Source organism: Pelodiscus sinensis, unplaced genomic scaffold (genome assembly GCF_049634645.1).
Source record: "Pelodiscus sinensis isolate JC-2024 unplaced genomic scaffold, ASM4963464v1 ctg36, whole genome shotgun sequence".
Lineage (NCBI taxonomy): Eukaryota > Metazoa > Chordata > Testudines > Trionychidae > Pelodiscus > Pelodiscus sinensis.
The window spans coordinates 1,423,883-1,448,846 of NW_027465931.1; the positions used below are offsets into that span (position 1 = coordinate 1,423,883).

Below are 24,964 nucleotides of genomic sequence, written 5' to 3' on the forward strand. Positions count from 1 at the left end.
AGCAGAAGCCCATAGAGACACGGTATTTTAAGGTCTCTTTTGGGCCCACACCTTCTGCACTCCAAGTGCCAGAGTGGGGAACCGACTTAGCCTCTTTATTCGGCACTTGAACTTCTGCTGCTGGAGTTCTGTGCCCAGCTCTGGTGACCAGAATTCCAGATGGATGTTGATAAATTGGAGAGGGGTCATGTCAAGGCTGTTTCCCACTCTGGCACTCCAAGTGCAGAAGGTGGGGGCCCACAAGAGACTTTAAAATACCCTGCCACTGGAGGCTTGTGTTGGTGTTGCTGCCATCATCCAAATGCACAAACCCCTTTGAGAACCAGACAGGCGCATTTCAGAATTCCCTCCTGTGGGGTACCTTCCTTGTCCTTGACACTCCCTCCAGAGAGAGCTTGAAAACCTGTAATTTCTCCTAGAAGTATGGCTTGCTGTCTTAGGCACGTGCATACAGAACCTTCCGCCCTCTAGGATGCAGGAATCAGATCATGGTTTTAAAAATGTGACGTCTATTAACAAAACAAATACACTTGGTGAAACATTACTTAGAATCATAGAACCATAGAGCTGGAAGAGACCTCAGGAGTCATCAAGTCCAGCCCCTGCCCAAGGCAGGACCTATCCCAACTAAATCAACCCATCCAGGGCTTTGTCAAGCCAAGACTTAAAAACCTCTAGGGATGCAGATTCCACCACCTCCCTAGGGAACCCATCTCAGTGTTTCCCTACCCTCCTAGTGAAATAGTTTTTCCTAATATCCAACCTAGACCTTCCCCATTGTAACTTGAGACCATTTCTCCTTGTTCTGCCATCCGTCACTACTGTGAACAGCCTCTCTCCATCCTCTTTGGAACCTCCCTTCAGGAAGTTGAAGGCTGCTATCAAATCCCCCCTCGCTCTTCTCTTCTGCAGACTAAACAAACCCAAATCCCTCAGTCTCTCCTCATAGGTCATGCGCTCCAGCCCCCTAATCATTTTGGTCGCCCTCCGCTGGACCCTCTCCAATGCGTCCACATCCTTTCTATAGTGGGGGCCCCAGAACTGGACATAATACGCCAGATGTGGCCTCACCAGAGCCGAATGAAGGGGAATAATCACTTCTCTGGATCTGCTGGCAATGCTCCTCCTAATGCACCCTAATATGCCATTAGGTTTCTTGGCTACAAGGTCACACTGTTGACTCATATCCAGCTTCTCATCCACTGTAACCCCCAGGTCCTTTTCTGCTGAACTGCTACTTACCCAGTCGGTCCCCAGCCTGTAACTATGCTCGGGATTCTTCCATCCCAAGTGCAGGACTCTGCACTTGTCCTTGTTGAACCTCATCAGATTTCTTTTGGCCCAATCCTCTAATCTGTCTAGGTCACTCTGGACCCTATCCCTGCCCTCCAGCATATCTACTGCCCTCCAGCGTATCTACTTGGTTGCTAGGTGTTACAAAGAAACTGAAAAAAGAAAGATTAAAACACAGAAAATCGCTTCCCTGGGATTCAGTTTGAAGAGTTCCAGGGTAAAGGGGGATAGTTACATGTGCTTAGCAAAAAGAAGTCCAACAAACTAAAAAAATAAAGAAAATAACCTAGTAGCGTCTGACTAAAAATTCCCTGTTCTACTCACATCTCTCTTGTTCCAAGATTTAGTCTTTCCCTAGCCAAGAAAGTCGCTGGATTCTGCTTGCCCAGGTTCCTGGCTTAATTCACATCTTCCAGGCATGATCACACAACAACAGGCACATCACTGCTTCCAATTCAAAACCCCAAATTCTGCTTCCATTTTCTTTCCTGGCCTCCTGTCAACTCGCTTCCTGCTTCTCTAGCATTCCTGGAGACTTTCTAGGACCTTTTGTCTATGGTTTCAACCTTTCCAGGCAAGACAGTTAGGGTTAAGTCCCAAGACTTTCAGGCAACCGTCTGCTTTTGACACGACCTGCCTGTTTCTCTTCAGCTAACTCTTGCTTACTTTGGTTCAGGCCTCAGGCCTTACACCAGGCCCATCCTTTCTAGTACAGGATGTAGCCTGGTAACAAAGCCCTGACTGTGGTATCAGGAAACCTGGGTTCTATTCCTGCCTCTCCCACAGGTTGGAGAGGTTATTCCCTGTCTGTAAAATAAGACTAATGATACTAACCTTCCCTTTTTAGACCTACACACAGCAACTAGGGATTTTTATTAACTACTCAAATATCGGTGAGCCTGGCTCGCTAGATGAACCATCCGGTTCCTCTTGGAATCATGTTAAATGCTTGATCCCCATGACCAAAGTCTCAGATACTGGGAGAAGTGACACGGGGGAATAAAAGCTGCTGTCTGAGGTAAACTACCTGGCAGGAATCCCCTGGAATGGGAGCCATCGCTACCAGGAGCCCAGGAATAACAAGACTCCAAAAGTCCAGCTGCCAGGCAGTTTGACCATCTCCTTCAGGCCAGTGGCCCAGAATTCCAGGACATCTTTGGGCCTGGGTTTAAAAAGAGGCAGTACCGTGTGCTCAGCCCCTTTTTATCCATCCCCTTTCCCTCCATTGGCACGCAACCCTCAAATGGCCAAAGGTTTCCCTTTCCCTCCCTCCTTGGTTAAACAAGCTGCTTAAACAGCTCGAGGTGATGGAGTGATAAGCACCCACTGACAGAGTCGCTCGGGTTGCAGGGCCAGCGTAAGTCCGCTTTTAAAACTGCCGGCCATAGCTGCAGCTACTGGAGGGGACTCTAGCAAGGGCCTGGAACAAGGAACAGGGCTCCACTCCTGCATGGGATTCGGGCTTCCCCCAGGCAGATGCTCTGTTGCTGCTTTCCTGTCTCTCCCTTCTCCAGGTGGAAGGGGACGGTTAGCCAGTGTTCCCTGCAAGCTGAGCTCTTGGGCGGCCAGCCAGGAGACATTCAAATGCTGCCCAGTTTGCTAGCCGGTAGCATGTGTTTCTAGTGGTGGTGCATGTGGTGTACTGGGTGTAGACATAGATCTTGTTGTTATAGTAACTGCGTTAGGTCACTGGGGGTCAGCCCAGCTGGTTTGGGTTTTTTCTAGCTAGCTCCGTGCTATGCAATAAAATGGACACTTGCAACTACTCAAGGTCTCTGTATTTCCACTGATTTCTTCCCATGCTGTGAAACTCCACGTGACGTAACAGTGCACATCCGTGCATGCCTTGGTGCACATAACAAAATGTATTCCACACAGGGGGGGGGACACAGGATGATGCTAGGAGAGGAGAGGGGAAGGGCTTTGGGGGCTAGAGGGGAGAAGGGGAGGTGCTGGGAGAAGGCTTGAAAGAAGGGGTGGGCATGAGGAAGGCGGAGATGGAGCAAGGCACGTGTGAGGGCACAGGGGCATGAGGGGAACGGGGGCAGAGGGTGGTGAGGGAGTGGGCAAAGTGGGTAGGGGCAGTGAGGGAAGGGGGAGGCACCAAGAGGGTGCAAGGGTAAGGGAAGGTGCAGGTGCCAGGGAGTCCGGGGGGTGAAGCAGAAGGGCAGACACCTGCAGGGGAGGGACCAGCACCAGAGGAGAGAGGCAGGACAGGTGTGTAGAGGGAGGTGTTAGAAGAGGGGATGAGGAGGGGTAGCTCACATGGTCAGAGTGGGGCTACTGGAGGAGTGGGCACAGGGGGGGAGAGAAAGGCTGCTGGAGGGGGCAGGTCTCGGGAAGGCCGAGGGCAGTGAGAAGGGCAGGAGTCAGGACAGCAGAGGTGGGTGAGGGGTTGGGGGGGCAGTAGGCACCAGGGGAGCTGATGGAGGAAGGGAAGGAGACAGGGCAGCAGAGGGGAAAGGTAAGTGGTTCATAAGATATTTATGAATAACTTGGGTGCCACCATGGCACATCCAAACAAGCCACACTCAGTACTGGTGCACAACACAAAATGTATTGTGCTCATGGGAGGAAACTCTTAGAGGGAACACTTCCCCCAGCCTCCCCACCCCCCGAGTTAATGTCACACACATTGGGTTAATGCAATTGCAGGATCGTTGCATGAGGGGGGTTTGGTGAGGGCCAAACTAATCCCTATTGGTAAGTGGATGGTGGGAAAAGTCCTTGGGGGGGGGGGGGGAGGTCACATGACACCTTTTATTTCTGGTCATGTGTCCATATTGCCCTGAAAGTGTTACCTCCAGAGGCGTGGCTAATGGGGGTCAAAGAGTACATTTAAAAACATTCTTTGGGTGCACACCCTAATGAAATGTGCTGCGCTCAGAGAACAGGGCTGGGTAAGATGCAACCTACCAAACACTGTGATCTGGTTGCTTACTGTTTAGATCCTGCTGCCCATGCCGCCGAATTCTAAGTGGGGACTCAGGCAGCAGGATCCAATTTTAAATGATTCACGGCTCATGGTTACAGCAGGGGCAGGAGCCACGAGCCCTTTAAAAAGCTGTAGCCACGCTGGACAGCTGCCAGTAGTGGCAAAGCTGTGAGCTCTTTTCTGTGCTTTTAATTGAAAGCCTCAGCCACGGAGAACTCTGAGGGTGGGCTAGTCCACAACACCGCCCCTTCTGCCTCAGGCTCCGCCCCTTCTGTGGGTGGAGCCGGCCTATGACCCCATACCAAAATCCATTAAGTGGCCCCCTTCTGAAAATTATCGCCCAGCCCTGTCACAGAATCATAGAAAAGTCTGAGTGGAAGGGACCATGATAGGTCCAGTGTTTCGCAAACTTTTTTTATAATGTACCCCCTTTAAAAAAAAATGTGTAAGTACCCCCAGTACCTACAGTTTTCAGACACACACAATTTTTTTCTACCGTTGCAACACATTTGTTTAAACAACTGCATCGTAGCCGGGCGGGCGATGGCATTTTTGGGTGTAAAAGGTACAAAAAGAATAAAGCGCTGTCAAACTGAAAACTAAAATTCAGTTTTCTCCAAATTTCAGTTGTGTTGACGTGTCCCCCAGACATCTCTTGAGTACCTTTAAGGGGACTCGTACCACTGGTCGAGAAGCACTGATCTAGTCCACCCCTGCACCGAGACAGGACCAAGCATGTTTGTCTCACCTCTTGGCTCCTAGGACACGGCTTGAACTAACGCACTTGGAAAGACATTATCGTATATACGCCCAAAGTGCTTCGTCTCAGTGTATTGCCATAAAATCTAACTGACCAAACTCTGACCTTTCATTTCCCTGTCACTTGGCCAGCTACAGCCTCACACGCCTTCGGCATCGATCTCAAAGCCTTCGTCACGCTTTTACACACCTGTGCTGACACGCTTGTGAGCCAGGCACACTTGTGCGACACGTCCCAAAGCACTTGCTCCAGGGCATTACATCGCACTTGCCTGCCTTTGATGGACAGGGAAAGGGAGACCTGAAAGGCCTCTCCAAGGTCACCAGCGCGAGAGTGAGCGCAGAATTGCGGAGCAAGGGTCTAACACACAACTCTGTGCCTTAGTCACTAGGTGGCATTAGATTAGAACCCGGGAGTTCTTACACCCAACCCCCTGCCCCCTCCACTAGGCCATGCTGCTGGCCTCCCGCCTCTCCCCCAGGGCTTGGAGACAGACGGGAGGCTGGAGCCAGCCTGCGCAGAAGGGGCTGTAACGCTTACAGCTCGTTCATGACACTGCCCCTGCGCAGCCCCTCTCAGATCCACACTCGGAACCCACAAGAAACACCCCAAGAGCAGAGATGAAACCGCCACTCACCTGCCACCCAGCTTCCAGGAAGGGCAAAGCAAAAGCGGCGCTCGCGGATTCCAGCCCAGCCTGGCACCTGCTTCCTGAACTTTGGCCCCTTTCCTCCAAGATAGCAGGAGGCTGCTCTGGGCCTTTTGTGCCCACGACGGGGCAGAAAAGCAAACTCAGCTGTTGGTTCCATCTTGCGGGCAGAGCCCCGGCAGACAGTGGCAGGCGGGGGTATCGACTGACCCTCCAACCCAGGATATTCCCCCCACACCTGGATTCGCTTCCTAGTCATCCCCATCTCCCTGCACGATCCTTGTTTCTCATCCCGCCGGTCCGAGAAATTGTCAGAGCAGGTTGATCCCGACCTTGCCAAGGGCTTAGGTTACATCACAAGGCTTTGCCGCCACAGCTGGCTTGGCTTGGGTGTGTGGCAAAAGCCCCCCCCCCCCCCCCCCGCTGGCACAGCTATTCTGGCAAAGCCGCCAGGGCAAATGGCAACTCTGCCGAAAAGCATCTGCTGGCTTTAAGCTCCCTGCGAGCTGTTCTCATCGCTCAGCCATCACCACCGCTGCCCTGCCTCTGTCCTGCTCCTCATCCCCGCCCCCACTTCTATCCCCTGCTCTCCTCCATCTCCTCCCCCTTCCCTTCTCCTGCCCCTCCCCATTTCCACCTGCCCTGCCCATCCCCGTCCTCTCCCTCCCCCCGTCTGTCCCCCTCTTATGTGAGGGCTTTGCTGGAAATGCCCCCCCCCCCCCAAGCCAGGGAGATCTCCCCTCCGGGAACAATTCAGCCCCCCCCATCTCGCTCCCTCCACTCCACAGTATTTCCTCCATTCCCCACAGTTGAAAATTGAGCTCCCCCATCCCCTCAGGTGACAGTCGGGCTCCCCCATACGCAGCTGCCTAGGTAGGCACCTCCGTAGCCAGAGCCTGCCCCTGGCGCCCACGTCCCCTCCCCGACTGCCTGTCCCAGGCGACCACCTGAACCTGCGTCCCCCATTCCCTCAGATCACAGCTCCCTCCCTGACCCTGCACCCCCCGACACCCCTCCCCCAGGCCAGACTCCTCTCTGGCACCCGCACCCCCTCCCCCAAACCCTCTGCTCCCCCTTCACCCAGGTCACAGCTCCCTCCCTGACCCTGCACCCCCCCGACACCCCTCCCCCAGGCCAGACTCCTCTCTGGCACCCGCACCCCCTCCCCCAAACCTTCTGCTCCCCCTTCACCCAGGTCACAGCTCCCTCCCTGACCCTGCACCCCTCTAGAGCCCCTCCCCCAGGCCAGAGTCCTCTCCTGCGCCCATACCCCCTCCTGGACCCTGCACCACTATCCACCGCCCCAGATCATACCCCGCCCCTGCACCCAGGCTCCACCCCTAAGCTCCCTTCTGCACCCAACCACCCCGTCTCAGACCCCAAAGCCCTCGGTAGAAATGTGGCCCTTGATCAGTTGCCAAAATGGCCCCCCCATTACAAATTATTGACCAAGCCTGATCCAAATGTTTTTTGAAACATTGTTTAATGAGAATGTAAATACAATTCAATACAATTGGGAGGGTTGGGGGGAGGGGGACGCAGCTGCTGGCTCCTCAGCTCTTGCTGCTCTCACTGGGTGTCTTCCTGCTGCAAGGGAAGCAGAATCCGTCACATTCATCCCTGGGGACTCAGGGGAACTGCCCCCACCAGCATTTCCACCCTCCTCCCCCCTGCTCTCTGGTCACCCCCCGTCAGGCCCGCAGGGTGAGCTCCTGACCCCCCCCCCCCCCAGAGCTCCTGACACCTCGGCCCCCTCCCGCCTCCTAGGACAGTTTCTGTGTTCAGAGCCTCCCCCACCCCCAGGGACGCTCGCAGGGGCAGGAGGTTCTGAGCTCGGGGGACGGACAGAGACACCTCCCGGGGCGGGGCGGGGCCGGCCTTGCGAGGAGACAACCCTGAGCAATGGCCCCGACTGAAGGGTCACTCCGGGGGTGGAACAAGGGGATCCACTGACGGCCACTCCCCAGTCTGGGGCCCAGTCCCTCAAGAGCCCCCCTGAAGGGCCCAGGGTCGCCCCTCCCCGGGGAAAGGGGAACGCGGCCCATTCCCGGCCCATTCCTGGCCCTGCCTCTGCCTCCCGGGGACGCTCCCAGCCCCGCGCCCTGCAGCCCCAGACCCCCCGGCTCCGAGGTCACTTACGTCAAACCCCGGGAGGGTGGTGGCGACTCCCAGCAGGGCCGTGGTGCTGCCAAGGGCCCTGGCTCGCTCCTGGGGCAGGCGGGACTCCAGCCACGGGCTCAGGTGCTGGGGGGGAAAGAGGCAGGTCAGGACCCGTAGGGAGGTGCCGGTTCTGGGCAGAGCCTGGGGCTCCTCTCGGACTGTGCCCCCCCCAGCCACTGACACAGCTCCTCTCTCGGCCCCCCGAGGAAGCAGGGACAATGGCCCCGTCCCCCCCACGGGGCTCACCTCCATTATGAGCTGCAGCCGGGCGGTGTCTGGGGACTCGGCGAGGAGGCTCGCCAGTAGGGCCTGGAGGTCGTAGGGAAGGGCCCGGATGAACTGCTGCAAGACAAGGGGGAGCCCTGGGTCAGAGGGGGGTTGGGGAATCCAGGCCACCCGCTGGCTCCGGGGTCCAGCCTTGAGCAGGGTCTGAGCCGCCTCGCAGAGCAGGGAGGAGCCCAGGCTGGGCGTGGAAGGGACGGGCCCCCCGGGAGAGCAACGGGAACCCTGGAGGGAAGGATCCAAACCTGCAGCTTCTTCCCTCCCTCTGCCCCCCCCCCCCACTCCTCTCTGGAGCTCCAGCCCAGCCCGGGAGAAGGGCCCGGAGGGACGTACCTGCGTGTGGATGGGCTCCTGCTGCCAGTCCCCAGACACTGTCTGTCCCACGGCCGCCATCAGCAGGGGGCTCAGGAGCTGAGCCCGCAGGGGAGGCTGCAAGGTGCTGGCAGGAGAGAGGGGCAGAGGCTGTTAATTGAGCAGCAGGAGACAGAGACTTTCCCACTCCCTGGCCAGGGGATCTGCTCTGGGGGGAGTCGGCGGGCGGGGGGGGGTCGGTACCTGAGGCTGCAGGCGGCGTTGAGGCAGTCGGCCAAGACCAGCGGGGGGGGCGAGTCCTCCATGATCTCCTGGGAGACCCAAGGGGACAAAGGGGCGGGTGACGCTGGACCCCCAAGAGACGCTCACACGGCCAGCGCCCCCACCCAGCAGGATCCAACCCCACTGCCTCCCGCTGCCCTGTAGCCCCCCTGCCCGCCACAGGGCCCCTCCCAGCACCCCCCTCCCAAACCGGGACCAGCTCAATCCTTGTCCCCAGGCCGTCTCCTGCCCCTCCCTGCCCTGGTGACCAGCCTCTGAACCTCCTCATCCCTGCTCCCCAGGCGCATCCCCAGCAGCCCGCTCGGCTGCCTTCCAGCCCCCCATGGCCCGGGGAGACCCCTCCCTGTCCCGAATCCCCCTTCCTGTCCGGCACCCCACACCTGCCCCATTTCTGTGTCCCTCCCTCCTCCAGCATCCCCACCCACCCTCCCCATGTCCACCTCCAGCCCTCCTGGCTCCACCCATCCCGTTTCCAGCACCCCCACCCGCCGCCATGGCCCAGGCAGACCCCTGTCCACCCCACGTATCCCCTCCCCTCCTCCCGGCTGCCGCGACTCGCTTACAACGATCCTGGCCATCATGGTGTCCTTGCAGCAGCGCGGCGCCAGGGTGTCCTCGCCCCTTTGGAGGGCGGCGAGGCAGGCGAGGGGGATGGCCAAGAGGAACCGCTGCAGGGCGGCTGGGCTCTGCACCCCAGAGAGAGTCTGTGAGCCTGGGGCCTGCCTGCCCCCCACGGACAGCTGCAGGGCTCAGGCCTCCCAGGAGTGGAGGTGGGAGCTGCTGGTTGTCCAAGCACCCACACTCCCCCCCTACTGCTGCCCCAGGCATGTGGGGGCCCAGCTGGTGCATGACAAGAGCCCCCAGCTTGGGGGGCCCAGGTCATGCAGGAGAAGGGGCCCCAGGGGGATCCCCAGGGACAAGCCCCTCCCGGAGGGTGGGGGGACATGCTGGGAAGGGGCCGGACAATCTCGGGTCCCCCCCGTGTGGAGAAGGTTCCTACCGTGTCCCGGGTGTGGAGCTGCTCTTCGATGTCGTAGATGGCCCCTTCCTCCACCCGGGAGTCCATCCGCTCCTGGCAGAGCTCCGCCGAGGCGCAGGGGGGCTCTGTGCGGGAGGGAAGGGACCAGGGTGACTCCAGCGCCCAGCAGGGGTCACGCGCCCCCATGTCAGGGACCCAGGGCAGGTTGGGCCCCACACGCCCCTCGCAGGGACCCATCCCCCTTCCACCCTCACATCTGCCAACGCCCTCAGCAGAGCCCCCACCAGGAACAAGAGAGCCAAGCAGCCCCCCCCCATCCATTGCCCTGGCTGCGGGGCAGACACTGGGGCTGCCCCCCCCCCCCGGGTACTGGGTGAGCCCCTGGGCCCAGCGTGTTCACGGCCCCTCACCTGGGTCTGAGCGGCTGCGGGAGGTGGCCCAGCTGCAGCTGGAGGCCCAGGCGCTGCTGCTGACGGACCTGGACCCACAGCTGCAGGGGCTGGTGCGGGGAGCGACGGGCTGGGGGCTCCCGGAGACTGGCAGGTCCCCGGGGGCCGGGCAGGGCGATGCCCCCTGGTGGTAATGGGGGCTGGGCTCCCGGGGCAGGTGTTTCTCTCCACAGAGGAGGCCCCGGAGCCACCCTACCCGGCTCCCCCGCTGGGCTGGGTCCCGCCTGCCCAGCCGCCTCTGGAGCCAGGTCCGGGGGGGCCTGGCCGGTGGGCGAGTCGCCCCGAGCTGGTGGGATCCAGCTTCCCCGCCCGCGGGGACGGAGAAGCTGCTCCCCACCGGCCCTGGGGCCATCTTCAGGGCTTTCTTGAACCACAGCCGAAAACGTTTGGCCATGCTGCAAATGAGGGGAGCAAAGGGGAGCTTGGGGCGCAGCCTGATGAACGAAATCCAGGGGTTCCAGCTCCCCAGAGCGCCTGCCCCCAGCCCCCAAATGGCCCCTTGCTTATCGGTTCGGTCTTGCACAGGCACTGCAAGGACCTGAGGGTATGTCTACACTACCCCGCTAGTTCGAACTAGGAGGGTAATGTAGGCATACCGCACTTGCAAATGAAGCCCGGGATTTGAATTTCCCGGGCTTCATTTGCATAAGCGGGGAGCCGCCATTTTTAAAACCTCGCTCGTTCGAACCCCGTGCAGCGCGGCTACACGGGGCACGAACTAGGTAGTTCAAACTAGGCTTCCTAGTTCAAACTACCGTTACTCCTCATTCCACGAGTCTCCTGCCCATCAACAGCCCCTTCTTGGCCAATCAGGGGAGAATCTAAGGTGTGGGGGGTGGAGCGTTCTCCCCAAAGACATCGGCATAGACTTGTTCCAGCCCCACCTCCCCAGTCCCCACAATGGGGGCTGCATCCCCCACCCCACGGCTCCTGCAAACCACCCCCCGTCCTTCAGCTAGTCTGTTGGGTCCCAAGCTGGGGGAGGCAGCAAGGGAAGGTCACAGAGGAGGCAAGAACAGAGCAGAAATGTGGGGGGATGGAGGAAAAGGGAAACCAACCAGGAGAAAGCCCCAGTGGCGCTAAGGACGCAGCCCAGGTGAGGAATCACCTTCTGGCCCTTGACCGAGGGCTGGGCCTGCCTGGAACCCAGCCGGCCCCGGGCGGGATCCAACCCCTGGGGGCTCTTACCTTCGTCACAAAGGTGTCGGGATGTGGAACTCACAGAACGCGAAGGAACCGTGAGGAGGAGACGCACCAGAGCTAAAGCAACCGGGGGTCTCCAAAGTCCCCTGGGCCCGCCCCCCGCTTTTATCAGCCTGAGATGTGGGTCCCTCTGTGAGGTCACCACCTCCCCACCTGCCCTTTGCCTTATATGCTGAGGGCTGCCCAAAGCCCCTGTGAGGTCACCGCCCCCCCCCCACCCTGCCAGGCAAATGTCCTGCCTCTGGCCACCCCCCTGGGAAGTTTGAGCCATTACTAGGGGTCCCTCCCCCTCCCTCATAGGCTGCTCCCTGCCCTACACTGCAGGCTTCTTGCACGAGAGCTGTTTCACGCCGGAGTTCTTGCGCAAAATGTCTCGTGCAAGAGTGCCTCCACCCTGCCATGGGCTTTTGCACAAGAGCGTCCATGGCAGTGTGAACGCTCTCTTGTGCAAGAAAGCTCTGATGGTCATTTTAGCCATAAAAGTGTCTTGCTCAAGAAGCCCCTGGTGCCCGTCCACGCTGCCTTCTTGCACAACAGCTCTTGCACAAAGGGGGCTTAGTCATCGTCGGGAGAGGAATAACTCCTGTGCAAGGAGCCCTGTTCTCTGATGCTTTACTGCAAATTTACTTCTGCAAGAACACACGTAGAGTGTAGACGCGCCACAAGTTTTTTCGCAAGAACACGCAAAAACAAGCCATGTGGATGTTTTCTTTTTAGGCAAAAGCCCCTTTTTGCACAAGATCGGTCGGCCTTTTTGCAGGCATAGGGATCTTGTGGGAAAAGGGGGTTTTTTGCACAAAAAGTAAACATCCACACGGCTTGGTTTTGCGCACAAACCCCGAGCACAAAAACGGATCGGCAGAAAATATGCAAATGACATTGCGTGTCATAGAGTCCCTCGTTAGCATATTTGTTGCCAAAAAAACTCGTTGTGTAGACGTAGCCTAGGAGAGAAGCGATCTCAGACACAAAGCCCTTCAGTAAGAGGGCATAGCCCTGGGGCGTGGTAGGAGACGTACGGCAGACATGGGAGGTCACTCTCCTAGCTATTTGGCACGGAGGAGGCCTCAGCTGGAGCACTGTGTCCAGATCTCAGGGCCATGCTTTAGGGGAGAGAGTCCAGAGGGGAACTATGAAAAGGGATTAGGGACGTTAGATATTCACTGAGTAGTCAATTAACCTCATGATTTCTTATCGGTTACTTGACTTTTCGATAGTCCCCAGGGGCCAGCTGTCTCAGTCCTGGCTCGCGCTGGGTGCGGGACCTACCCCCTCTGCGGCTCTGCATTTACAGTGTGTTAGGAGCCAGGCAGGCAGGCAGCCTCGCTCAGTTCCAGTTTGCACCAGGTCCAGAAGCTCAGACCCAGCCCCCAGGCAAGGGCTGCTGCCAGCTTGTGCTGCTGCCTCTGATACAGAGGCAGCAGTACGGAGTGCCAGGAGGGAACTGGTCTAAAAAGCACCTCCCCTTGCGACCTGGCTGCCTGTCATCCCACGCTGCTGCCTCCGTTTTTGGCGAGAGAGAGCCGCCTGTCTTGAGACACCGGTGGGGAGTCGGATTTTCAAAAGGCAGGTCTCTGTCCTTTGTGAGCCTTCCAAAGCGCTTCGGTGGGGGGAGGGGGCAGGAAGGCGGACGACACTCAGGAATTGTAGCACCCAAATCCACGGAGTGTTTCGCCAGCACCTCCTGCAACAGAGCCCAATCCCTGACAGGCTTTTAGGCAAGATAGATCATTTGAAAAAATGACAGACACAGGGTTTTCCGTCACCGCTCTCCCTTTCGTTTATTTCCCTGGGCTAACTGGCTTGTTCCTCTTTGGCTAAGGATGGAAGGGTATGTCTACACTACAATGTTAGTTCGAACTAACGGACGTTAGTTCGAACTAACATTCATAGCCGCTACACTAGCGCTCCGCTAGTTCGAATTTGAATCGAACTAGCGGAGCGCTTAGTTCGAACTAGGAAAACCTCATTTTACGAGGCTTAAGCCTAGTTCGAACTTACTAGTTCGAATTAAGGGCTGTGTAGCCCCTTAATTCGAACGAGTGGGAGGCTAGCCCTCCCCAAGTTTCCCTGGTGGCCACTCTGGCCAACACCAGGGAAACTCTATGCCCCCCTCCCGGCCCCGGACCCCTTAAAGGGGCACGGGCTGGCTACGGTGCCCGTGCCAGGTGCAAGCCTGCCAGCACCCAGCCAGCAGACCCTGCACCTGGCACGGCACAGAGCCACCCACCCGATGTCCCCCAGCCCACCCCCTCTTCCCGGGACCAGGCTGGCGGCTCCCGGAAGCTTGCCCGGGACAGCAAGAGGCGGGTACATTCCTGGGCTAGTGCGGACATCGTGGACCTCGTCCACGATCTCCGCACTAGGCACAGGAAAGTGGCCATCTAGGGCAGGAGAGCTGCCAGCCTGGCCACCCAGGAGCAGGTTTGCATGAAAATCAAGGGGGTCCAGTGAGACCCCCGACCCTGAGCCCTGAGCTTACAATGGCCGTCCTGGGTCAGACCAAAGGTCCATCTAGCCCAGTAGCCTGTCTGCCGACAGCGGCCAACCCTAGGGACCGTGGAGGGGATGGACCAAAGACAGTGACCAAGCCATTTGTCTCATGCCATCCCTCTCCAGCCTTGCACAAACTTTGGGCAGGGACACCACTCCTACCCCCTGGCTAAGACTACTCCATGGACCCAACCTCCATGACTTGATCTCCCTTCCCTTTAAACTCTGTTCTAGTTGTAGCCTTCACAGCCTCCTGCAGCAAGGAGTTCCACCGGTTAACTATTTGCTTTGTCAAGAAGAACAACTTTCTCTTACTAGTTTCAAGCCTGCTACCCAGTCCTTTCCTTTGGTGTCCTCTAGTCCTTCTTTATGGGAACTCATGAAGAACTTTTCTGAATGCACCCTCTCCACCCAACCCCTGCTTTTAGAGACCTCTAGCCTGTCCCCCCTCCGTCTCCTCTTTTCTAAGCTGAACAGTCCCAGTCTCTGTAGCCTCTCTTCATCTGGGACCTGTTCCCAACCCCTGATCATCTTAGTTGCCCTCCCCTCTCCCAGCCTTAATCTTCCCCTCTCCCACCTCCTTTTCCCAGTCTCCCCCAGTTTTGTTCAATAAAGACAGAGTCAATGTTGGAAGAAACGTTATCTTTATTTTGTACATCAATAAGAAGGGGGGCTAGGGAAGGGTAAGTGGAAGGAGGTGAGGGAGGAATGGGGTACGAGCCCCCGATGGGGAGGACTGGGCTGGCTCTGCAGGCTTCTGGGGGTGGAAGCTCTCCTGCAGCCCCCCGATTACCCCCTCTCCCCAGATGGCAGCCTGCGGCAAGTGCAGCCGGGCTGATGGCTGAGTGGTGTGATGTGCCCAGTGTGGGTACTCCGGGCACTCCAAGCCAGGACTGGTTTTCAAGCGGGGCACCCCTTAGAACTGTCTGTCCGGGGTGGGGGTCGGGACCCTTTAAGCGCAGCCCTCGGCTAGCCTGAGACTGCATCTCCACGCTCTAAGTCCTCCTCTGATGCCCTGCTGGCACTGCTTCCGGCCATCCTTAAGCCCTGTTCAGAGTCCACTCAATGTGGACTTGCTAGTTCGAATTAGCAAAACTAGTTTTTAGTTCTAGACGCGTTAGTTCGAATTAGCTTAGTTCGAACTAGCGCTGTAGTGTAGACATACCCGAAGAGAGGAGCCAGCAGGGGTAGAATGAATTGTGTACCAGGTCCTGGAAACAAGAGCATCTCCTCCAGATCACCCATCCACACCTGAACTGTTTAAAAGCTTGGCTGCCAATAAAGACACCTTAGCTCAGCAAATGCCAAGCCAGGCACCTGTGTTTGGACACGAGGGGTGCACAGGGATGTGAGAACCAGGAAGGCTGATCTGTGAATTCACCCCCAACCGTCCCAGTACAAGACAGACGCTTGCGCCAACCAGCAGGGGTCACTGCTCCTCCGGTTTGGCTTGGACAAAGGTGCCCATCTGTTTGGTGTTCGCGTCTCGGAGCTGCGCCAGCTGCCTCTGGCCACGGCGGAGCAGATACTCGATGTGCATCACGTCGGCCCGGGGGATGCTGGCGTTCTTCCGGAACTCGGCCTGGATGCGAGGCAGGAATCCCGGCTTCTCCCGGCCGGCGCGCAGGAACTGCCTGTATAGGCTCAGGACGTGCTTCTGCAGCTTGCTATGCCGGGCCATGGTGCGCCTGGGGGGCCTGCCCAGGCCACGGGGGGGCCAGCGCCACGAGGCAGGGGCTGGAAGTGAACAGAGGAGGAGATGTTAGAGCAGCATCTCATTCCCAGACGCGCCTGTGCGGGCAGTTCTGTGCCCTTTTCACCCCCACCTGCTTGGGTTACCAGATGGTTTAAAAAAAATACCGAACAGCAGGGGCCGGGGGGGGGGGGGGGGGCGGGACTGGCTGGAAGAGAGGGGGTGGGGGGGAACCGGCCGCCGGGAAGCAGGGCTGGCTGGGAGGGGGCTGGAGGGAGCGGGGCTGGCCGGGGGGCAACCATCCGCCGGGAAGCGGGGCTGGCTGGGAGGGGGCTGGAGGGAGCGGGGCTGGCCGGGGGGCAACCAGCCGTCGGGAAGCGGGTCTAGTTGGGTTGAGGACCAAGAGGTGGGGGAACCGGCCGGCAGCGCTGCAGAGATGTACCAGAGCCTGGGTCGGATTCATCTTTGGTGGGCCCTGGCTCCTAGACCATAGACACACTCCCCCCCCCACCCCCCCGGAGGCCCTAGGGAAAATGGCACCCCGGCCCTGTGGACATGGTGCCCTCTCTGTTTCCCTTGGCCCCGTAGGCACTAAGCTCCACTCCTGCCGCCCAACTCCTACAAGGCCCGACGGATTTCTCTGTGGCCCCCGACCCAAAAAAGGATCCCCCCAGCCCTGTGTTAGGGGATATGAGGGAGTCTGGCTGGGACGTAAGTGCAAATAACTCTGCTCTTAGCAGCTCTGAACCGATGGGCTCTGCCCTGTGCCCCAACCAAGAACCCTAACATAAGAACGGCAGTACTGGGTAGCCTGTCTGCTGACAGTGGCCAGCACCAGGTGCCCCAAAGAGGGTTGACCAAAGACAATGATCAAGCGATTTGTCTCCTGCCATCCTTCTCCAGCCTTCCACAAACAGAGGCCAGGGACACTATTTCTATCTCTTGGCTAATGGCCATTTATGGACCTAACCTCCGTGAAATTATCTAGCTTCTCTTTAAATCCTGTTATAGTCCTAGCCTTCACAGTCTCCTCTGGCAAGGAGTTCCACAGGTTGACTACACGCTGTGTGAAGAAGAACTTTCTTTTATTAGTTTTAAACCTGCTACCCATTAACTTCATTTGGTGTCCTCTAGTTCTTCTATTATGGGAACTAATAAATCACTTTTCTTGATTCACCCTCTCCACACCACTCATATTTTTATAGACCTCTATCATATCCCCCCTCAATCTCCTCTTTTCTAAACTGAAAAGTCCCATCGCTTTAACCTCTCTTCATATGGGACCCGTTTCAAACCCCTAATCATGTTAGTTGCCCTTTTCTGAACCCTTTCCAAGGCCAAAATATCTGTTTTGAGGTGAGGAGACCACAGCTGTACACAGTATTCAAGATGTTGGTGTCCCATAGTTTTATACAGGGGCACCCTGAGTTACCAAACCACATGGCAGTGCCCATTAAAAACCCACCAGGACTTACCCAGCGTTTATATGCAGAGGTCCCACCCAGCACGCGCGGGAAATCACAGGAACCCAGCCTGGACGGTCCGATGCCCCAGCCCTGACAGAAGAAAATCAAGGTGTGCTTGAAGTGCCACGCCCACCATCCCTTGGTCCTCTGGGGCATTCGGCACATCCTGCTGGGTGAAAGGGCCGGTCACAGCTCCAGGGTCTGTCACACTTCAGGGCCTTTGCCAGCTCCTATTCACCGGGGTCAGGCAGATAATCGCCCCGAGCTTTCCCAGCACTTTTCAGCATCAGCTCTCAAAGGGGGGCAGCGTGACCCCCATGGGAGCAGGGGAATGTAAAAGAAGGAATGGGGCGGGGCAGGGGAGGCACCAATGGCTTCTCCTAATTCAGTGGTCCCCAACCATTTGAGGTTTCCCGGCGCCAAGGGGCGTGGCCGTTTGCCCGCAGGGCGCCCTGGCGCGGGGACCCCCATTGTGCACCTGGGGGCGGGGACCCCCCCATAGCCACATTGCCGGGCGGGGCCCCCCCATAGCCACATTCCCAGTGCCGCCCCCCCCCCACAAGCACCGCACGCCCAGGGCCGGGCCCCCCGCCAAGCACCGCGTGCCCGGGGCCGGCGCACCCTGCAACTGCCGCGCGCCCGGGGCCTGCGCTCCCCCCATGCACCACGTGGACAAAGCGCGGCAGCCAATCTGCGGCGCCCCCGGGGCCGGCGCTCACTGTGCACCATGCGCCCGGGGTCAGCTCCGGCACCGCACATGCACCACGTGCCTGGGGCCAGGCCAGCCCTGAGCAATTGGCGGGCGCATACAAATGCGGGCACCGTGTTGGGCACCACTGTCCTAATGTTAGCAGTGGGGACACCAAGTTCGGAAGTGAATGGCTAACCAGTAAGCCGGTTATGGTTAACCAGTGAGGGCTGGAGCAGCCCTCCACCAGCCATAGGCACAGGGCACTCTGGCACACCACGGGTAGGGTTGCTCAGCAGTCACAGCAGTGTGCCACGGGGGTAGGTGTTGGGGCTGCTCCAAGTCCATCTTTAACACGTCCTACGTGTCCCATTTAATCGGTTAACTGGTTCAACGTATTGTTTAACTGGTTAGCTAATTAAATGAGATTTTACATCCCTGGCACCAAGGTGGCTAAAAGTAGGGTTGAACTGGGACTAGAAATTCCAGGATTTTGACTTTTTTTTCCTGATCACACACAGTTCTGCAAATAAATTCACATTTTGTTTAGATTTTAACTATTTTTAAATGTATTACGGTGGATTACGGAAGATAAACTTTAAAGAGAACAAAGAGTCATTTCAGGAATGGAAAACTACATTTTAATGTTCTGAAATGGTGGAGTTTTCCCCTTCCAAACAAAAGGTCACTAAAATCAGTGTTTTCCAATGGAAAAACACCCCCTCTGAAAACTTCCTTCCAGCTCTAGTTAAAACGGCCGTATTTTGAAGTGTATAATCAACCTCTGGAACTCACTGCAAAAGGATATTAATGATGGTGAAGGAAAGGGGAGGGAATCATAGAATCATAGAGCTGGAAGAGACCTCAGAAGGTCATCAAATCCAGCCCCCTGCTCTAGGCAGGACCAATCCCAACTAAATCAACCCGGCCAGGGCTTTGTCAAGCTGAGACTTAAACACCCGCTGTGTACAGCCTGTCTGATCCCTTCTGGGGAAGCATGGGTGGGAAGAAAGAATTAGACAGGGTTAGACAAACCCGTAGGTCTTGGTTGACTTCGTCCTGCTTCAGGGCAGGGCGCTAAACTTGGGGACTACTCTAGTCAGACCAACATTTCAATCAATCTTGTCAAGAAACAGGCAAAAAAAAACCCCCAACCCAAACCAGGGAGAAACACGTTCCTTGGTTTGTAAACACAGACACAGAGAACAGCTCCTTCCGCTGGGGGGGTGGGAATAAAGAAAATAATCCCTCGCCCCCTCCCCTTCCTATTTGGTCCTAAAGGATGAAGATTTGTGCAGGCTGCGGGGGCAGGACTGATATTCAGGGAATGGGGAGCATGGGGGAGAAGGGGGCAGCTTGCTTACAATCCAGGGGCAACCCCGTGTCTCGGGGCTGGCCCAGCAGAGGCGGGATTTCTGCAGCGCAGGGGGACACGAGGTGAAACAAGCAGCGACTCGGCCGATTGGGGCTTGTTATTGTAGGGTCGCATTGAAGCAGACACTGGCACCAGCGTCGCCTCCAAGAGCGAGGGGAGTGCGCGGCCTGGTAACCCCGGACGGACCCGGACCTGGACCCCCCTGCGCTGGGGGGCCAGGAGTCACCGCCCCCCGCCCCTCACCTCTGCCTCCTGCCTGCTCGCAGCTCCCGGGCCCGCGGCAGCAGCTGTGCCAGCCGGCTCCGAATGTTGAAACACCAGCAACATTAGCCCTCGCTTCCCATTGGCTGGAGGGCCCAAGGGGCGGGCGCAGGAAAGGGGAAGCTCCGCCCTTCGAGGGCCACGTGGGCCGGCAGTGGAAGTTGCAAGTCAGCTGGAGGAGAGAGGGGCCCGGCCCGGCCTGCGCACGTGGCTTTCACCGCAGCGCTCACCTGCCCTCACGCCCCACGCTCCTGCTTTTCCCTCCCTGCGTTGTTCGACCCAACCCTCACCCAGGCATCCACCCAGTTCACCCCGATTCTCACCCCTTTTTAAACTTGTTCCTAAGAAACCCCGATCGGTTCCTGGGAAATTCCCAACAACTCTTATCAGTGGTGCCTGTTACATACCAGCTGGGTTTTCCCTTTGATATTTACATACCCCCTGCCTCCTTTTTTCGCCCCTCCCATTTTTTCCTCCCCTGTTCATTTTGGTTCTGGACATACAACACTCCAGTCGTCTGAAGAAGTGGGCTATGCCCAGGAAAGCTCATGATCCCATTGACACGGTTTGTTAATCTTTAAGGTGACTATATGTTGTGTTTTAAGTTTTTCCTGTTACAGACTCACTCAGCTACCCCTCTGAAACTCGTGGGCTCTGTCTACACTGCAGGCTTCTTGCACAAGAACTGTTTTGCAGAAGAGTTCTTGTGCAAAAGGTCTTCCATACGAGCGCGTCCACACTGCCATGTGCTTTTGCAGAAGAGATGTGCTTTTGCACAAGAGCATCCATGGCAGTGTCGACACTCTCTTGCACAAGAAATCTCTGATGGCCATTTTAGCCGTAGGGGTTTTTTGCGCAAGAAATTCATGTTGCCTGTCTACACTGCCGCCTTCTGGAAGAGCTCTTGTGCAAGAGGGCTTATTCCTCGTGGGGAGAGGAATAACTCTTCCGGAAGAAGCCCTGTTTGCTGATGCTGTACTGTAATACTTGTGCAAAAACACGCACGCAGTGTAGACACTCTGCAAGTTTTTGCGCAAGAACAGCTGTTCTTGTGCAAAAAGCCTGCAGTGTAGACATAGCCTTAGAGGGGCAACCCCAACAGTCATTACTAACAAGGAGTCCTGTGGCACCTTGAAGATTTATTTGGGCATCAGCTGTTGCGGAGGAAAAGCATGTCCAAGTGTTTTTTACCCCTGGAAGCGGATGCCCAAATACACGTGTTAGTCTTTAAGGTGCCCCAGGGTGCCTCTGTTTAAACAAGTGGAAGAGAAGGGCCTGTGTGCACCTCATAGGATGCCAGGCTAGACTGAAGATCACAATGGCCCTCTCTGGCCTGGAAGTTAATGAATGGTTACATCTGGCCAGGCTGCCTCTCTTTATGCTTGCATTAACTAACTGGGTTATTTGCAGGTGTTGTACTCAGTCCAGCTGTGTCGGAGCGCCTGCTGCTGGAGGAGAACGCAAAAGTTCTGTTACCTGGTTTGTAAGTCTGGAGCCTTCTCTACTGCATCAGGTACAAGCCACCTGGCTCTTCGCTAAAGTTGCAGAGCCGAGTCACTATCGCTGGATGTGGTCTCCGTGCCCAGAGTCCCCAGAGACCACAAACCAGATAAGATTCGAAATCGCCCAAGCAGATTTTTTGCGTAACAACATGCAATAATAGTTGCCAGCGAACAGACTCAGCGCTGCGCCGCTACACTTTATGGAAGCCGTGGCAATGTCCTAACACCCACTGAGCACCATCCAGTGCCCCCACACAGTCAGCTGGTGAACACCATTTGAGGTGAACTTTTATACATTCCTGATGTATCAGGTTGCTACCCCCTGTTACCTGGTTACCGTCCCTTACCTTGCAGAAGGGGGCTTACTTCCTAGTCTTCATACTGTCAACTTACTATCTGTTATGCTGTCAACTTTGACCTGGTCCTGAACATAGGTCGGTATGTACTTTATTTGTGGGAGGTAAATGGTACCAAGATGTTCCTTAGGACAATCCACAGAACTACAGACCGGTCAGCCTCACCTCACTCCCCGGAAAAATCATGGAGGGGATCCTCAAGGAATCCATTTTGAAGCACTTAGAATAAGGAAAGGGATCAGGAGCAGTCAGCATGGATTCACCAAGGGCAAGTCATGCTTGACGAACCTGATTGCTTTCTATGACGAGGTAACTGGCTCTGTGGACATGGGGAATTCAGTGGATGTGATATACCTGGACTTATTCTTGCCAGCAAGTTAAGGGAGTATGGATTGGATTAATGGACTGTAAGATGGATAGAAATCGGGCTAGACTGTTGGGCTCAATGGGTAGTGATCAACAGCTCGATGTCGGACTGGCGGTCAGTTTCAAGCAGAGAACCTCAAAGACCGGTTCTACGGTCGGTTTTGTTCAACATCTTTATTAATGACTGGATGAGGGGATGGATTGCACCCTCAGCAAGTTTGCCTATGTCACTAAGCTAGGGGGAAAGGTAGATACATTGGAGGGTAGGGTATATGGTGCAGAGTGTCCAAGACATATTGGAGGATTGGGCCAAAAGAAATCTGATGAGTTTCAACAAGGACAAGTGCAGAGTCCTGCACTTGAATGGAAGAATCCCAAGAATTGTTATAGGCTGGGACCGACTGGCAAAGTAGCAGTTCTGCAGAAAAGGACCTGGGGGTTACAGTGGATGAGAAGCTGGATATGAGTCAACAGTGTGCCCTTGTAGCCAAGAAGGCTAATGGCATATTAGGGTGCATTAGGAGGAACATTGCCAGCAGATCTAGGGAAGTGATTATTCCCCTTTATTGGGATGTGGTGAGGCCACGTCTGGAGTATTGTGTCCAGTTCTGGGCCCCCCACTACAGGAAGGATGTGGACGCATTGGAGAGGGTCCAGTGGAGGGCAACAAAAATTATTAGGAGGCTGGAGCACATGACTTAGGAGAGGCTGAGGGAGTTGGGCTTGTTTAGTCTGCAGAAGAATGACGGGGGATTTGATAGCAGCCTTTAACTATCTGAAGGGAGGTTCCAAAGAGGATGGAGAGAGGCTGTTCACAGTGGTGACGATGGCAGAACGAGGAGTGATGGTCTCAAGGTGCAGTGGGGGAGGTGTAGGTTGGATATTAGGAAAAACTCTTTCCCTAAGAGAATGGGGAAGCACTGGAATGGGCTAACTAGGGAGGTGGTGGAATCTCCATCCCTAGAGGTTTTTAAGTCCTGGTTTGACACAGACCTGGTTGGGATGATTGAGCTGGGATTGGTCCTGCTTTTGGGCAGGGGGCTGCACTCGATGACTCCTGAGGTCTCTTCCAGCCCTGGGATTCTATGATTCTAAGGCAAGGGACTTCTTTTATTTGAGAGCCCCAATTCCTTCAACAGCAGTATAGCTCTAATCCATGGAGCTCCTGAAGAGCAGCTCTGCATCCCTTTCTATGGCAGCCCAACTGTCCTTGGAACTGGTCAGACCAGTGTGACATCCCCCTGTGTAGGCATAATGAGCTAACGTGTCCTTCACTCCCATGCACCAACTTTGCCACTTATCAACTATGTTTTTAATTTGTTCGAAGGGAAAGCTGAATGAAGCCAAAATTAATGAGTGTTTTAACTTGTAACAAAATACAGGACTGTGTAGCACTTTAAAGACTAACAAGATGATTTATTAGATGATGAGCTTTCGTGGGCCAGACCCACTTCCTCAGATCCACTATTTGATCTGAGGAAGTGGGTCTGGCCCACGAAAGCTCATCATCTAATAAACCATCTTGTTAGTCTTTAAAGTGCTACATAGTCCTGTATTTCGTTTCAGCTACACCAGACTAACACGGCTACATTTCTATCACTGTTCTAACTTGTGTTTCTGTTCCCAGGAAATGTTGAAACGGTAGATTCCTAGGGACTGTCAAGTAGAAAGATTGACCCAAATTAGTTACTTGTTTACTTTCTTTGGCTCCACTGGAATCTTACAACAGGGATTAACTAGCTCCATTCATATCTATAATTAACACAAACAAAATCTATGTTTAGTGACAGGTAAGGTTTCCTGAGCACATGTCTAACAATCCAGACATTTAAAATCAGAAGTTAGTGGAAGGAGGCTGAAAAAGGTGAGGCTTTCGAGAGAAAAATTGCCCGAGAAAGGGTTATTTTGAACTCCAATTTACTCTGTATCAACCCACTTTTCCATTAAACCAACCTAAAGTACTATAAATAGGACTCAAAGTTTATGTCCTATGTTTTAGTTTTTGTCATAAACACCACAAGAAAAAAATATGAAGCAAATGGGAAAAAATGGAGGATACGAGTTATGAAAAAGCAAACAGTTGATAGGAGAAGCTAAAATTAGGGGAAAAAATCTATAACCAGTAACATAAAGGATAATTAGGAAATGTTTAAATATATTGGGAACAAAAGAAATCAGAGGAATGGTAAAGATCCATTACTGTATAAGGCTGGTCAAATTGCCAATCATGATGAAAAAAAGAAACTTCAGCAACCTGCTTGGAATTTAATGCGTTGAACTACACACAAGCCATAAAGATTGGATGTCTTTCTAAAACATATGTGGTAGCTCAACCGAGGGATGTTAAATTGCGCTTAATCAGCTAATCCAGTAGTTGGTGGAATTTCCATCGACTACTCAATTAGTCAATAAGGGTATGTCTACATTAGCTCGTTAATTTGAGCTAGGTAGGCAAAGCAGGCAACCGGAGTTGTAAATGAAGCCCGGGATTTAAATAGCCCAGGCTTTATTTGCATGTTCCCGTCCGGTCGCCATTTTGAAATTCCACTAGCCCGAAGTAACTGCCGCGCGGCTATAGAATGAGATGTAACAGTTAATTCGAACTAAGGACTTAGTTCGAGTTACCGTTTCATTGCCACATGTAGCTGGCAGGAAGGGACCTCGAGAGGTCGAGTCCAGTCCCCTGCCCTCATGGCAGGACCCAGTACTGTCTAGACGAGTGTTTCTTAAACTTTTTAAGACCGAGGAACACCAAACAATTTTTTTTTAATGAGGATTTTTTGTTGACTCCTGAGGTCTCTTCCAGCCCTAGGATTCTATAAATGTGCTTGGTACCTGTGCCTGGACCTTTATGCTTGATCTGGCTTATACTATTTCTCTTTCCTGCCTGCGGTTCCACTGAGCCAAAGTCTTGCTTCCTAGATTTCAGGCCTGTTGCTGTTTTTATGTTACCGGCCTTTATTCGGGCCTGCTGATTTTATGTTACCAACCCGCAACTTACTACAGAGGCAACTGAGTCCCAAAAAGGAGGAGCAGCTTGTTCAAAAACACAGCAAGCCAGTGGCAGCGCTAGGAATAGGACCCGTATGTCCCAACTCCCTGTCCCCTGCTGTACTAACCAGACCAAAATACTTTGACCACCAGGGTCTGAAGCCCCACAGACAGGGGCCACGGATGGGGAGGGGGAGAGGCAAAGGGGGCAGTTGTCTCGGGAGCTGATGATTTAAAAGGGTCCAGGCCTCTGGGTCACTGTATCGACTATTATGGCAGCCGCCACTGCCAGAGACCCGGGCAAATGAAATCAATCCTAGAGCTCTGTCTGGTGCAAGGTGGGTGGCGCTAAGGCCTGAATGGCCCTCGCCTTGCCCCTCCTACCTTTAGCTTTGCCCCTTTGAGGGGGTCTAGAGCCTTGCCCCTTTGAGGGGGTCTTGAGCCGACCCACTCCCATACATTACCCAGG

General features: G+C 55.3%; 1 protein-coding gene across 1 annotated transcript in view; it reads right to left on the reverse strand.

Annotated features, from left to right (window-relative positions):
* LOC142825128 (maestro heat-like repeat-containing protein family member 7) overlaps window positions 1-9,854 on the reverse strand; it is a 38,483-nt gene extending 28,629 nt beyond the window's left edge. Inside the window, exons 1-6 of the mRNA XM_075916852.1 lie at window positions 9,674-9,854; window positions 9,237-9,359; window positions 8,635-8,702; window positions 8,413-8,518; window positions 8,044-8,139; window positions 7,777-7,881 (exon numbers count right to left, since the gene is read on the reverse strand). Of these exons, the coding sequence (XP_075772967.1) occupies window positions 7,777-7,881; window positions 8,044-8,139; window positions 8,413-8,518; window positions 8,635-8,702; window positions 9,237-9,359; window positions 9,674-9,838 (663 nt within the window). The 5' untranslated portion in view covers window positions 9,839-9,854. The remainder of the gene's footprint in view (window positions 1-7,776; window positions 7,882-8,043; window positions 8,140-8,412; window positions 8,519-8,634; window positions 8,703-9,236; window positions 9,360-9,673) is intronic.
* Between the last annotated feature and the right edge of the window lie 15,110 nt (window positions 9,855-24,964).